This window comes from Plectropomus leopardus, chromosome 24 (genome assembly GCF_008729295.1).
Source record: "Plectropomus leopardus isolate mb chromosome 24, YSFRI_Pleo_2.0, whole genome shotgun sequence".
In the NCBI taxonomy this organism is placed as follows: Eukaryota; Metazoa; Chordata; class Actinopteri; order Perciformes; family Serranidae; genus Plectropomus; species Plectropomus leopardus.
Window position 1 is genome coordinate 2769053 of NC_056486.1, and position 15910 is coordinate 2784962.

The 15910-nt window shown below is 39.1% G+C and overlaps 1 protein-coding gene across 1 annotated transcript in view; it reads right to left on the bottom strand.

Annotated features, from left to right (window-relative positions):
* LOC121962915 (fibronectin type III domain-containing protein 4-like) overlaps window positions 1–15910 on the bottom strand; it is a 39415-nt gene that overhangs the window by 5227 nt on the left and 18278 nt on the right. Inside the window, exons 2-4 of the mRNA XM_042513239.1 lie at window positions 12955–13070; window positions 3789–3890; window positions 771–876 (exon numbers count right to left, since the gene is read on the bottom strand). Coding sequence (XP_042369173.1) covers window positions 771–876; window positions 3789–3890; window positions 12955–13070 — 324 coding nt within the window. The remainder of the gene's footprint in view (window positions 1–770; window positions 877–3788; window positions 3891–12954; window positions 13071–15910) is intronic.

Genomic DNA, 15910 nt, shown 5'->3' on the forward strand with positions numbered 1-15910 from the left:
TTTATTATTTAGTTAACATTAAGAAGAGTTTTAGATTAATCAAAGTGTAGTTTTGGTGTTTTAACTTGCATATTTGTATTTTTTCCCCCTTTTTTTTAACTTCCTTAAAATGCACATTTAGAGTGATAAACTGTGAGTCGATGTGTCAGGAACTTTCTGATGTGTAATGATGTGTGTGTATGTAATGTACTCTGAGTGTGTGTGTGTGTAATATACTCTGAGTGTGTGTGTGTGTGTGTGTAATGGACTCTGAGTGTGTGTGTATGTAACGTACTCTGAGTGTGTGTGTGTGTAATGTACTCTGAGTGTGTGTGTATGTAACGTACTCTGAGTGTGTGTGTATGTAACGTACTCTGAGTGTGTGTGTATGTAACGTACTCTGAGTGTGTGTGTATGTAACGTACTCTGAGTGTGTGTGTGTGTAATGTACTCTGAGTGTGTGTGTATGTAACGTACTCTGAGTGTGTGTGTATGTAATGTACTCTGAGTGTGTGTATGTAACGTACTCTGAGTGTGTGTGTATGTAACGTACTCTGAGTGTGTGTGTATGTAACGTACTCTGAGTGTGTGTGTATGTAATGGACTCTGAGTGTGTGTGTGTGTGTAATGTACTCTGAGTGTGTGTGTGTGTGTAATGTACTCTGAGTGTGTGTGTGTGTGTGTAATGTACTCTGAGTGTGTGTGTGTGTGTAATGTACTCTGAGTGTGTGTGTATGTAATGGACTCGGTGTGTGTGTGTGTGTAATGGACTCGTGTGTGTGTTTATTTACGGTGGTGGTCCAGGACTCCGGCTGGATAGTGGTCACTCCTCTCCAGAGTCCTGAAGTGGACAGCGCGGCTGGGCTGGCTGTCTCCGTGCGGCCCAACAGACTGCACCTAAACCCCCGAAAATGATGGCTTCTTTAGTGAGAGCATGAAGCAGTCCTCGCACAGCCGTATCTCTTCACAGCTGAACACTGGGTACAGTCCCAGCTGACATTAACGGAGGATGACATTATGTAATGCTGACAAGAAACTGGCTGGCGAGGGTATATTTAGCGAGCAAATGGTGCTTTGGTTTTTGGCCGGGATCCTGAATGATCGTTGGAGGACGAGCGCTGCTGTAGATGTAGAAAGCTTGGAAAATAAAAAAGGGAATATAGATTTCGGCTAAAGAGTCATCTGGGGACATTTTCAGCAAACGAGGAAAGAATCCAACCGAAAAAAAAAGCAAGAAATAAACAAGTTTGATTTTGTTTCTCACTCAGACAGATGATATTTCTCACAGCTGCAGTGGATGGCAGAAAGGATGAAGTTCAGCGATTATGCAGCGAGACAAATCCATCACAGAGGCACAATTACATACACAAGAGGTCTAACTGTGCCTCCGCCTACACATTAAACCCAAAGGTTAAATACAACGAGTTTTCTGTGGAGGTTATTGCAAGTCACTCTGGGAAAATGACTAGCGGAGGCAGAAGTGGGAACAAAACAAAAGTTAATGATGACAGTTTATCAGAAAAAAAGCCCTTGAATTAAAATAAAAGTATCCTAAAGTTTGTCCTTCTAAAAAATCATTTGGAAAGTTGCAAGTTTGAGCTCTGCAAACTGTTTCTGAGCAAAAAAAAAAGCTCTAAAAATGACAAAACTTCACCGAGAAATCCCCTCATTTTACCGTCCTTTGATTTTCAGGAAGGTCAGAGGTGCAAAGATCAGATTTCCAGCCTCCCGGTGCTGGCGAGGCTTCGGTGCATTGCTCAATGACACTTCCGCAGGACAGCCGCCTGCTGACGAGCACATTTACCCGCCAGCTGAAGGACAATCTGTATCAGTCTATTAAGCCATAATGGATTATGAAAAGTTTAATAGAGTCATGATAATGGAGTCACATTAGACGCTCCTCCGTCAGAGAGGAGCTGTAGTTTGTGCTGGCTTTTGATTTAGGAAACTTTGAGCTGTAATAACGTCGTTAAAAAAGTGTGCTCATTATATACTGAGAGGAAGATAATGAGAATAAAAGTGAATTTCCAAAACGCAGTTCATCACCAGGAAAGTTCCTCAGTTAAAGCTGCGCTTTACATCAACACAATCACCAGAAAAATGTTACTGCTTTGTACATTTCTGCAAACCAACGACACATAACGTGTCATGTTATCATGTAGCTGATGAACTGAAATACTGTGGTTAACGTGAAGTTAGAAAAGATCATTTTTTGGCTTAAATGACTCTGTTTGGGGCCACCATCGCGGCAGGAAAATGAACCCTGTCTGGGTTAAAAACAACCACTTTTTAGGCAACTATCCTGACAGGACAAACAGCAGTGGCTTGGTAAAAAACAACCCTTTTCATGTCTAAAAGCTAAAAGAAAGAAAAATTTCTACAAAAAACAACAGCTTTCATGCCACTATCTTGTCAGGAAAAGCGGCATTAACTCGTGACAAAAACAACCTTTTTCATGCCAATTTGCTAGCTAGAAAATCAGCAATGTCGATGTAAAACCCTTTGCTTTTTGTGGTACTATTCTACACTAAATGCAGCGATGTCTGGGTAAAACTATTAGTTTTCTGATCACTTAAGCAGTAGAAAAGGCAGCCATGTCTAAATAAAAGACCACTTTTTTGGCTTTATCCTGGCAGGAAACACAGTGATGACTCGATAAAAACCTACTGTTTTTCATAGCATCATTTCCGATGGGAAAACAGAGATATCTTGGTGAAAAACAAAAGCTTTTCGTGTCTGTATACCAGCAAGAAAAGTGAAAATGTCTCAGTAAAAAACAGCCACTTTTTGCGCCAAAATCCAGGCAGTAAATGCAGTGATGCTCGGTAAAAAAAAGCAGCTCTTTGTCGCACTCTCCAAGCATGAAACACGACAATGTCTCGGTAAAAAAACAAACGCTTCTCGGGCTACTATCTTGGCAGCAAAGCTTTAATAAAAAACAATCACTTTGAGTGGCACTGTACTGGAAGGAAAAGCAGCAGTGTCACCATAAAAAAACGAGAGCTTTTCAACCCACTATTTTTTTGTCAGTAAAAATCTTTTTAGTGGCATTTTAGCAATCACTTTTTGTGGCATTATCCTGGCAAGAGACGCAGCAATTTCTTGGTAAAAAACAACTGATTGTTGCGGCACTATCTCGGCAGGAAATGCAGCAAAATCTTGGGAAAAACACAGAGTTTCTGGGCAACTACCTTGGCAGAAAACATAGTCTCGGGAAAAAACAACACCTTTTCGTGGCACTACCCCAGCAGGAAACACGGTGATATTTCGGTAAAAGCCTACGACTTCTGATGGCACCATACAGGCAGAAAAAGAGTAGATGTCTCAGTGAAAAAAACAAGTTTCGGTGCTACTATCCTGGCAGGAAAAGCAGTGATATCTCTGCAAAAAACAACCACCTTTCATGGATGTATTTCCAGTGGAAAAACAGTGATGTCTTGGTAAAAACATTTGCTTTTCAGAAAAATTTTGGCAGTAAAAGCAGTAAGTCTTGATAAAAAAAAAACATAGCTTTTTGTGGCAGGAAAAACAGAAATGTCTCAGTAAAAACAACAGTGTTTGTGCACATAACGCCGCTAGAAAAACAGCCACAGGATAAACCACCAATGTTTGAAGCACATTTGCAATTTATAGTTTTCTTTCTGACAAAAGAGTCCAAACTCAAGTCTACTATCTCACTCTTTCCAAAGCTTTCATCCACATCTCACAGTCTTCCTCAGTGGTGATGTGTGTGAGTGTGAGTGTGAGTGTGAGTGTGAGTGTGAGTGTGAGTGTGAGTGTGTGTGTGTGTGTGTGTGTGTGTGCCTCACCTGGACGCTGTAGTGCGTGTCCTCATCCAGGTCCCACAGCACGCACCAGCGGCTGGACGTGTTCACCTCCCGGATGGAGCGCTGCATCAGGCCGTCCTGCCGCTGGAGAGGAGACACACACAAACACATCAATGGAATAAAACCCGCCACACCACCGTGTCCAATTTAACATCATTATTTCACAATTTCAACACAGACGGTATGAATGCAAATAAAAACCCCCCCGCTGTAAGGAGCAGCTTCGCTCCGCTCATATAAATTCAGCTCAAACACTTACTGTCCCACTGGGAGGAATAAGGTCTGCAGGCAAGGTAACACCAGCAATCATCAAGTGGAAGAAACACAGGAAGAAATACTCGGCTGGTGCAAAAAGCAGCTTTTACGACTGCACACGTGTACAAATATCACCTTCCAGTAGTTCAATATGAACTGATTTTGACCTGATTAAGATAAATTTGTAAAATCTCTGGCCAAAAAATGAGCCTTTAGACATCATATCATACTTGGAAAAAGGAAAAACAGTGAGACATATTCATTAAAATCTACTTTCCAATAATGGTGCGGAGCAGCATTGCTTCTCACTTGGTGTTCGCATTATTCTCACTGAGCTGTTTGGGGAAATATCTGCTCTTAAATGCTCCTCTCTGTTCACCAGCTGCTCTCTAACTGTGTGTGGCTGCTGTTTGCTGCTGAGCAGGTAGTGAAGAGTGGATTTTTACAGCTTTTTCTCCAAAAAACCCGCTTCCTGCTGCATCCGAAAATGACGCTATGGGAGCAGTGAGAGTGAACCAAAACAGTAAAACCAAAGTAATGAGCTTAAAGATGCTATAAAACTCCATAGAGCTGACGGTGATTATGATTCTCAGCGGGTTTGTCTCTAAGCGACACATTTCACATACAAGTAGTCATTTGATCCGCTGTTTATGTGAAAAAAATCGATTGCAGCCACTTAAAGATTGTCTCGGTTTTTAGCTGTATGTGTTTATTTTCTCGAAATACCCATCCAAAATATATTAAAAATGATAAAATGCTATTTTGCCGTGCATTTCTCTCCATGCTCATCTGTTCAAAATGCAGCATGCTGAATGTATCAGCCAGAGGTTTTATTGACTTTTTTCTGCAGCCACTAACACTCTGCCAGGTAGCCCATTTCATGGATATTTAAACAGATGGAAATAAAAAGAGCTCTGAAATAAATGTGGCATTGGGAAATAAAAGTCTCCCTGAAGTAAAGTAGTCTTTTGAAAAACGTCAATTTAAGAAAAACAACACAAAAACATTGTATTTACATGTTAATTTAAGTATTCATTTATATATTGTACTTAAATTTAAATATTTATTTCCTCATTTATTATTTTTTTTTACGATTTATTCCATAGCTATATCTTTTGACCATAACAGCACATTTATTTATGTATTTATTTCTCTATTTATTTATTTGAAGATAATTTATTTTTATTATTAGTATTTTATTATTTTATTATGTTGTATTTGATATTAACCAACATGGCATTCTATATTGTTTGGGTTTTAGACAATTTGAACATAGTTTAGTTAAAACCAAAAAAGAGAGATGAATAGTACAGCATGAGGATGTGAAAATATATTTCCTAATTAATGAAAAGCCATTAATAAATCAATATGATGACACAACAATCTGACTGCCAATTAGGAGGTTATGAGGTAAGAAAAGACAACATTTGCACAATTTAATGTGAATTAAAGTACACAACACGCCCACTCTCGGTTTTCCATCCGAAAACAGAGCCAGAAAATTTTGCTGTTTGAGTGGAAACAAACAATATCATCTCCGTACACCTCTGCTAGGTACCGCGGCAAAATGCTTCATTAAAACGTGTATATCCAAAGATTAAGACTGAATTATTCAAGCGTAATTACTGAGTGGTTTAGAGATTCATTCAGAGTAAATTCTGTTTTTGTACCTTTAATTATCTCTAATTACTCAAAAGCTTCGTGTTCGAAGAATTTCTTTGGAGGAGACTCACTTCAATCCAAAATCAAGACGTCTGGTAAACGCCCCATTTATCTTTATTCTGCTTGATTAAGGTCTACAGTCCAGCCAGTGGTGGGTGTGAAAGTCCGGTTTTGAATGAGACACGAGTCTCCCGGTCAGTAAAAGCGTCTGTAAAGTAGTGAAAGCTGCGGGAGAGTCAATAAATAAGAAGTCTGGCAGGACGCTCGAGGCTCTCCAGATGTCTCAGTCACCAGAGACTCAGCAGAGTCAGAGTGTCTTCTGCTCCTCTGGCAGCCCTGTGAGGACGCTTTTATTGTTCCGCAGCACTAAAAGACCATCATATATAATAAACTTTATGGACCTAAAAGGGTTGTTAATCAATAACTGTGACTCAGCTGCAACATTCTCCAATTTGGAAATAAAAATCATTGACAAAAATGCTAAAAACCGCCATTAAAATTTGTGAACATGTCCGAACTATTAACAGCGTTATCATGTTTAGTTTACTTTAAGTAGTAATGATTGTAATGTATTTTTAGGAGTGATAACAGTAAGTAATACCACATTGAATCTCTTTTTTTTAGCTGTGAGTAGTGCCTGCAGTCCTTTCAGGCTGCACACAGCCTAAAGGGAAGGGCAGCCTGTGTATATAAAAAGAGTGTTAAGTCCTTGCTGCTGCTCTTAAAGCTTAATTTATGCAAGCGCCTAGTAATTATTGGATTTTTGCCTTTGTTTCATGACTATTTTTGGGAATAAATGCCACCTTTTTTGCACTTCTGTTAATCAGACTTGCTTCTTTAACATTCCCACTTAAAGGTAATGTCTGTATTTTTTTAACCTGAATCCTAATTTTCCTTGTTTTTATGTCTAAGTGACTAAAGGGGACAACAAGTTTTGATTGGTCCAGTACTGAGGACACAAAAACAGGCTGCAGTGTAACAATTTGGGGGATTGCACATTATCCATTTACATCCACTAAAAGTGCTTGTTTCCAGTGACAGGCTCAGATTGTTATTCTATTTCAAGTGAAAGTTTTGGCCAAATTTGGAGAAATTTGAGTTTGAGAGTCCTTGGATATTGAAAATGAATGAATGAGAAGGATGCAAGATCACAATGACTTTGACCACCGAAATTTAATCAGTTAATTGCCGAGTCCAAGTGAACGTTTGTGCCAAATCAGAAAAAACTCTCTCAAGACCTTCTGAGATATTACAATTATAATAATAAGATGAACAAGAATCCCATCGACTTTGACCTACTATCATCAACTTCCTATCGGTTCATTTTCCAGTCCAAGATGACGTTTGTGCCAAATTTAAAGAAATTTCCTCAAGGTGTTCTTGAGATATTACACTAAAAAAAATGCAATGGATGAGGTCACACTGACCGTGACCTTTAATCACCAAATTCTAATCACTTCATCCTTGACTCTAGATTTTCGTTTGCGCCAAATTTAAAGAAATTCTCTCAATGTCTGCTTAAGATAACATGTTAACGAGAAGGAAATAGGCGCAAAGTCACAGTGACCTTTGACCATCATCATCTAATCAGTTGAGTTTATTTGAACATTTGTGCCAAATTTTAAGAAATATCTTGTTCTTGTGCTCAAAAGAATGGGAACATAATGCCTCTGGCCGTGACTATCGCTGGTATGAAGCATAAAAACAAGATTTCAACAAGAAAAAAGATTTTTGCTCTGAGCTCTGTGGGTTATGGCTGAATTGAGACAAGTGAATGTTTCAAAAGCTTTGAAAAAGGCTGTAAAATGCATCTTCTGCAGTGAGCCTGTCCCCAAAATCTACAGGTGAAGACAAAGTTTGGATACAAAGCTATTTTTGGGTGAAGAAAGCAGCTTAAGCAGTGAAAAGCCTCAGATAAACAAATCTTCTCTTGTCTCCGGCTGACAGTTTTCCTCTTGTAGCAGGTTAAGAAAGACGCCTACAGTCGACAGCAGACTCTATCTGCAGGCGCAGCACGGATTTATTTGATCAACGTCCGCCCTCACGTACGCATTAATCATCAATTAACCTTGCTATAGTTTGGGATTTATGAATCAGAATTCGGATTATTGCGCATCTCGTATACACAATCTCAAAGCGTGTTACTTCCTCTGAAAGCGCTTGTTCTTGTTGCGTAATGTGTGAATCTCAGCAGCCGGAGCTTCTGGGATTTGGAACAACTTCAGATGAGTGAAGCGAGTCTTTGTCTCGCTCGTCCTGCTTCTCCTTCACAAACAGAAGGCTCGGCTTGTAACTGAAAGATAGAGAATGTGAAATAATCTCCGAAAGCATGCTGGTACACGGGAATGTGGGTCCGAGCTGAAAACCTGACATGAGACGTGTTGGATTTTTTTTGTTTTACACCTTAAAAGCAGAAATGGCGTCCAAGAAAAATGATTGACAGCAGCCTCTTATATAACTGCAATTTCTTTCTCTTTTTTGTACATTTTCACCCTCTTCCACCGCCACTTCTGATGACTAACAGTGGGAAAAAAAGGTACATAAAACCTCCTGCACAGAAACTCGCCACCTGCTCCATCACCTCCCTATTAATATTTGAGCAAGGGTTTTACATAAGAGCTTCCTGAGGTTATGGCAGGAGATGTTTTACATCCCCATCCTCTGTTTTCTTGAAAATGCCACGAGGTTGATGGATTCTGAGTCAGACGTGAGGCGACTTTACAAAAAAAAAGAGCTGTTTGGCACTGCTGCCGCCGCCACCGCCGCTGTGGATATTCCTCCAGCGAGACGAGCTCCGGCCAAATCATTTCCACTAATGGAGACAACTCCCACTCAGAGGTCAGCTAATGTCTGATTCTGCTTGTGCCAAACTGTGGGTGGTAAGAACTGATTAGACTGAAGCAAGCTGAGTTAGCAGCCTGAGACGAACAAAATGTGGAGATTTATGAGGACTATAAAAGTCTAGTGATTCCTAACCAGGTGTGTTTTAACCTCCGAGGGAAGCGTCTGCAGCTACCTGGTGGGGGTGAAAATTTTAAATAAGAATTAACACCTTGCAGTTGTTAACAACTCAAGTTGTACCTACAGTTTACTTCCACACACATTGCCCCCCATATGTACAGATGATCTATACAATCACTGCAGTTTCAACATTAATTTAATTAATTAATTTAGTTTTTGACCAAATGTCACCACTTCTGTTCCTGAGTTCTGATTCTGAATAATGACAATAAAAGTGTTTGACAAAACACTGAACATTTTGATTAAAAATGTCATCATTTAATCCTTTTAGACATTTGGTAAATGTTGTCATAATTAGCATATGGATTCTGGGTTATAGCCAAAAACATGTTTTGTGAGGTCACAGGGACCTTGACCTTTGCTTTAACCACCAAAATCTACTTAGTTTAGCGTCCATGTGAATGTTTGTGCCAAATCTGAAGACATTCCCTGAAGGTGTTTTTAAGATATTGCTTAAATGAGAATGAGATGGATGCAAGGTGACAGTGACCTTGACTTCTGACCGACAAAATCTAGTCAGTTCAACTATGAGACAAAGTGGACATTTGTGACAAATTTGAAGAAATTTGATCAGTTAATCTTTGAGTCTAAGCTAATGTTTGTTGTCCAAAATGTGAAGAAATTCTCTTAAAGTGTTCTTTACATAATGGATTCACAGGAATGACATAGACGGGGTCACAGTTAGAGATGGGTATCATTAAGAAGTAACAGTACTTTTACTTATAATACTTATTGATGCGATACTTTAACACAAACCAAACCAAAGTAAACTAAAGTTAACTAAACTAAACTAAACCAAACCAATCTAAACTACAGCAGAACCATTAACGACAGAGCTTATCAACACACGGGTCTTTAAGAAATTGGCCTGTTACCAAGTTTTAGTACCCATTCTTAGTCACAGTGACCTTGAACTTTGACCTATGGCCACCAAAATCTAAACTCTTCATTGTTGAGACCAAGTGGAAGTCTGTGCCAAATTTGAAGAAATTACCCTTCTTGGCCTTGGAACAGATGGACAGACGGACAACCTGAATATATAGTGTCTCCAGCATCAGCTATCGCCGGGACGGAGACATAAAAAATGTCTTTTTTGGTCTATAGTTTAGAGAGTATTATGGATCCAAAGCAGAAGGTCAAGACTCAAATTACAAATCAGTCTGCTGCTTCAGCACCACGGGCAGCTCCATGGATTTATCAATACAGAGCACAGTCACTGATGTTTCAGGACCATGGACAGGGCCACAGTTTCTCACGTCACAAACTTCAGACACGCAATGATCAATAAGTCGAGACTAAACAACCCCCGAGCTCCTGCACTCTCACAAAAAAGGCTAAAAATGTGCAGTCACCACCTTGGCAAGTCATGTACCACAAATTTCAAGTAATCAGTAAAATGTGATAAGTGAATTTAAAATAAAATATGTACAAAAAAAAGGGGGCAGGAGAAGTAAAAGAAATATTTCTAAAAACCTAAAAAAAAAATGTCAAAAAAATCAGTATTTACAATCACTATTTTTAAATATAGAAAAATATACATTTATATATTTTATATCCTTTTTGTTTCTTTTTTCACTTATTTTCAGATAATTTTCTTGAAAGTTTGTTTTCTTCACTAACTATTTTCTATTTTTCGTAATGTCTTGTTAAGTTGCCCTTTGCCTTCCCCTCGTGTTTTTAGAGAAATCAAACCAATTTGCTCAGGTTTTAAAGGGTTACAAAGGGCAATGGCATCTCCTTCAAAATCACCTACTGATGTGAAACACTCTGGCTTTAACTGCCCGTGGGAAAAATGAACATGTAAGAGTGTCTATTCTTAATTAAAAGCTCTATTGTGGCTCTCTACTTTTCTCTCTTTAGAGCACGGCGTATGATTTTCCTCTGACTCACTTACTGCTTAGACTATTGTCTCTTGTCTGGTCTCTCCTGTGTATGTGTCCTGGGTGCTTTTCACTATGCTAATTTATCATTCCTCATGTCCTCTCTCCTCCCGTGACCCTGAAATCTTTCATTCTGTAACTTCAGATCCTCTAAATGCACGAAGAGCGAGGAGATGAGTAGAGTCTGGAGGAGCTAGAGCGAGGAAACACGGGCGTATCTGACAAGTCTTTTATCGAGTAACATGACATATGGATGCTGCTCCTCCACATGTGGCACAGCAACTGACATCACTGAGGACGGATGCTATGAAACCACGGATTTCCCATTTGGCTGCTCTGTTTCTCCAAAAAGCAAAGACGTGAGGAGGAGACACGAGTGAGGGAAGCAAGGAGACACGTTAGCGTAATGAAAAGCACTCACTGATGCTTACTGGAAAGATTTGATTGGCAGAGGAGCATTACGCCTGATGATTGAATGCATGCTATTAGTCTGTGAGCTTCCTTTGAGACAAATGCTGCACTGGTCAAATGAAAATGCTCCATCAAAGTTTAATAATTCTAAATAATTAATAAGTTATAAGTTTGGGTCTAGACCGTCGTCCACCTATCAGTGAGGGGGGCTTAATAGCTAGCTTGCTGGCTCCCAAAAATAGATGTTAGCTGACTTGCTAATAAATGCCATTAAATATGTTGTCATTGATAATAAATGCAATTAAATATGATGCTACTGATGATAAATGCCATGAAATATGATGTTATTGATAATAAATGCAGTGAAATATAATGTCATTGGTAATAAATGCAATGAAATATGATGTTACTGATGATAAATGCAGCCAAATGTCATGTTATAAGTGAAAAATGCAGCAAAATATCATGTTATTGGTGATAAATGCAGAAAGTTTGTTACTGATAAGACATGCTGCAAAAAATTATTCTATTGGTAATAAATGCAGAAATGATGATGTCATTAGTAATAAATACAATGAAATATGATGTTATTGATAATAAATGCAATGAAATATGATGTTGTTAATAATAAATGTAATGAAATATGATATAATTGATAATAAATGCAGTGAAATAGGATGTTATTGGTAATAAATGAAAATAGAATTATATCATTTTAAGATCTGGTGTGTCAGGTAAGATGCAGAGGGTCAGGTCGCAACGCAAAAGCTCAAAATAATGGGTAACTTTAAAAAAATATATATATAATTACCTGAATGTCTCTTGCATTGACATCACCAAAAAGTGAGTCATGTTTTATGTTACATTATTTACATAAAAAATAAATTAAAATTCTCCCTAAACTTAAGTTATTGATGTCAGATCATGCTTTATCCCTTTAATAACGGTTACTGTAAAATTTGTTTTAAATTTTATTCCAAGTGACACGAAAAACGTTGTCTAACTTTCTCTGGTCAAGATGGGTAAATGCTATTTTTTCGGAGGGTGGGCTAGTTGTAAAAATTTAAATTTGAGTCTGAAAAAGCATGGAATTTGAAAAATTAAGAAAAAAATACAGAAAAACACGAAATGTTGAAGGGTTTTTTTCTGATAATTTAAGCAACAGCCGTGCAAACGACTGTAGAATTACAGCGTTCAATAAAATCCAATGTAATAATGTTTGAAGAGGGAAAAGTTAGAAAATTTGTTGAAACAGAGTAATAAACCAGCAGTTTTCAAGAACTACATATCTCATTTCCATTAGCAATATCTGTCAGCTCTTTCCTGCTAATTGGATACTTAGAAAGTTCCAGATCTTCTTTTGGCTGGAAACTTTTCTAATCAGGAGATTTTTTCGTTTTAATCATTACTTTAAAAGGACCGACGTCAACCAGCAGCCGGCCTTGACTTTAACAAGCTTAATGTTTATGAGTGAATTCCCCCGACGTCTCCAAACTTTGACTCAAAGCCACCGGCCACGTGAATGACGCAGCGTTTTTAAAAAACCTCCCATGAAAAGAATTTGCTCCTCAAGAGATAAAGACGATCAGAAAATATACATAATTCAACTTTGGGAAAGCTGTTTTGTGGCCCCGAGCGTGGCGGCAATCCAAGTTTTCTGGGCATTCGATCCATAATTTACATCCCTTCAATTTGTATTCCTGCAAAATTAATTGGCCGCAGACCAAATGAGAGCGCAGAGGGGGAGAAGGGTGAGAGCAGGGTGAATCTGACGTGAGACAGATTGACTAATTATTTTTCAGCCTTTTTGAGGATTAAAGCAATTTAGGAAAAATCAATCTTTGAGCTCAGATGCCATGAACACCCGAGTAAACACACACACACACACACACACACACACACTGATGATGATACTGTACCTGCTGGGAGATGGAGTATCCAATGACGGTGTCTCCCTGAGGGACGTTCCAGGTCACCATGGCTGAGTGCGCCCTCAGCTGGGTCACCGAGACGTTCACAGGAGCTGCTGGCACGGCTGTAAACACACACACACACACACACACACACACACACATTGTATCACTTGTCAGGGACACTTTTAACACACATTGGAGTTTAAACACCTTTTTTTGCACAGCATCTGTGTCAAAATCTCAAACTTAAACTCAGCTGTAGCTCCTGGAAATACACAACATGGCCAAAAGTATATGGACAGGCCAACATTACACCCAAATGGGCATTAATCTGCTGCTATAACACCGTCCACTCTTTGCTTCCAGGCTTTCCACCAGTTGTTGCAACTGCTTGTAACCTTCAAACACATTTTTTTGAGGTATGTAAGCAATGATGTCGTCAAAAAACTTTTGGATTCATTTCATAACATTTTCAATCAATCTATCAATCAAATAGCACCCTTCAAACAAATCAATTGCAATTTAAAGTGTTTTACAGTTTGACTGAATAAACTACAAACATGAACAAGAACATATGAAAAAAGCAAGAATGGATCTTAAAAAAAAGTACTTAAAAAAAATGTAAATAGAAAAAAGAAAAAGTATAAACCATATAATAGTGATAGTAAGACACTACATAAAAGCCAGACAAAAAAAAGAAAGGTTTTTCGATTAAAAGCATCAATGTTTTCAGCTTCTCTCAGATCCTCCGGCAGGCTGTTCCAGCGTTTTGGAGCAGAATCACCAAATGTTTCAGTTCGACTCTGTGGAGCAGCTGACAAGAGGAGTCAGAGGATCTGAGGGGCCTTCCTGGTTCATAAACTAAAAGCATCTCTGAGATGTAGTCTGGTGCATGGCCATGCAGTGTCTCATAAACTAATGAAAGAATTTTAAAATCAATGCGAAAACTAAGAGGCAGCCAGTGTAAAGCTTTTAAAACAGGCGCAGCGCGCGCTCTGCTTCTGGTCTTAGTCATCACTCGTGCTGCAGAATCCTGAATCAGTTGCAGCTGATTAGTTGTGTTCGTCGGCAGACCGCAAAGGAGAGCGTTAGTCGTCCATCCTGCTCGTCATAAAAGCGTGCATTAGTAAGTCCGTGTTGCTCAGAGAGAGAAATGGCCTGACTTTGGATTTTTTTTTTTTTCATTTGGGGGAAATGTGCTTTTTTGCTGTCTTATCAAAAGTGAGATTAGCTCAACTGCCCCGGCACATGACCCCATCAAATAATTACAGCTTTGGGTAACGGCTGAAAGAATGACATCGCAGATACAAGCCGCCGAAATGACTTTCCTCTACGGGGTGTCTGGTTGGCTTCCTACAGACTGTGCGATTTTAACAATCTTAAAAGTTTAGTTCAGCTGAACTGTGTGACATGGATCTTAATAAATTCGGGTGCGACATCAAGACTGACGTATTCAGACTGTACAGTGACATCAGCTGCTACAACGTACAAACATCAACGTCAATATGCATGAACAAAACGTGCTGGAGCGCGTCATCCATCAACACATAAACAAAAAGAAAGACATAAACAACCAAATCGCGCCCTCGCTATAGTGGCATTTATGTGTGCCAAAAAAGTCTGAGGAAGAGGAGGAGGGGAATGTGGATGCAGTTGTGTCCGAGGAAAAGAGGCCAACTTGGCACGCCAGTTTTGCAACAAGAGCTTGAAATAAGATTAGCATTTAGCATTTAGTAGAGTCATGCTGATCAGTGTGATAATTCATGCTGCATTTCTGTTGGTCGGTCAGTAAATCGTTAAGCAGTCACACAGAACGTCGTTCATTTCAAATTTCTGACACTGTCAGAATTTCATCAAAGGTTTTGATTGCTCGACTGTGAAAACAGCCATCCTTGAACCTCTCTCACTGTGCGACGTAGGACCACCGTTTTAGAGCCAAATCTATCGCCATGCTACTTTGACGATTGTATCTTTCGTCCGGGACAGCCCAAAATCGCACAGTGCACACTGGGCTTTAGAGACAGGGTGAGGGTACGCTGACGGGATTATATATCTCATCTGGCCTGGGAACGCCACAGGATCTTCGAGGAGGAGCTGAAAAAATGTTGTCGGGGAGACCGACGTCTGGAGAACTTTGCTTGACACGGCCACGATAAGCGGATGAAAATGGATGGATGAAATTATCTCCACAATACCTCATCATTTCACAATAAATGCCTAAAAAAGGTGGCACTTCCAGTAAATATCACAAGATAAATGTCCTTTTTCTGTTTAAAAAGTAAGAACCTATGATGATAGTAAGCACTCACCCAACTTTAAGTGTCTACAGCATCAGTTGAGGGTGCAGCTGATAGGTATTTGGTTTGTTTACATGATGTAACAGAGGTGCTTTTTTAAGAGACACAGTGTGGACGGAGAGCAACGCTCGCTTACTTTTAGGACACGGTGTAAAATTCATGAGGCATTTCCTAATAACTGATATAGAAAGTGTGTGCAGTGCAGCTGCCAGAGAGAAAAAGCACAACAAGGAAGATGTGTTATGTTTTTGGCATTAAAATATAAGATGATTTTCAAGTATTTCAAAAGATAACAAGCATTTATAACACTTGGTTTGACTAATCTAATGGAATAAATTACAAATTAAATTTTAGGGCAGAAATCTGTGGAGAAATACATATTTTTAAAAAGTAACTCTTCCAACTCTGTTTGCTACCAAAACAAGAGGATGGTATTCATCTTCTCATCGAACTCTCCGCAAGAAAAGAGAAAGCACATTTCCAAAAGTCCAAAATTAAAATCTACACAAGATTTCGGCTTCTCTGACCTGGTATTCCTTGGCTGATATATAAATCTTCTCCTGTTCTGTGTCTCGAACTGGACGTCCTGAAACACCGAACATCCACATTAATACTTCATCATGTCCACGTGTGTTTCAGACAGCGTTCCCATCAGCCGCCTGTCT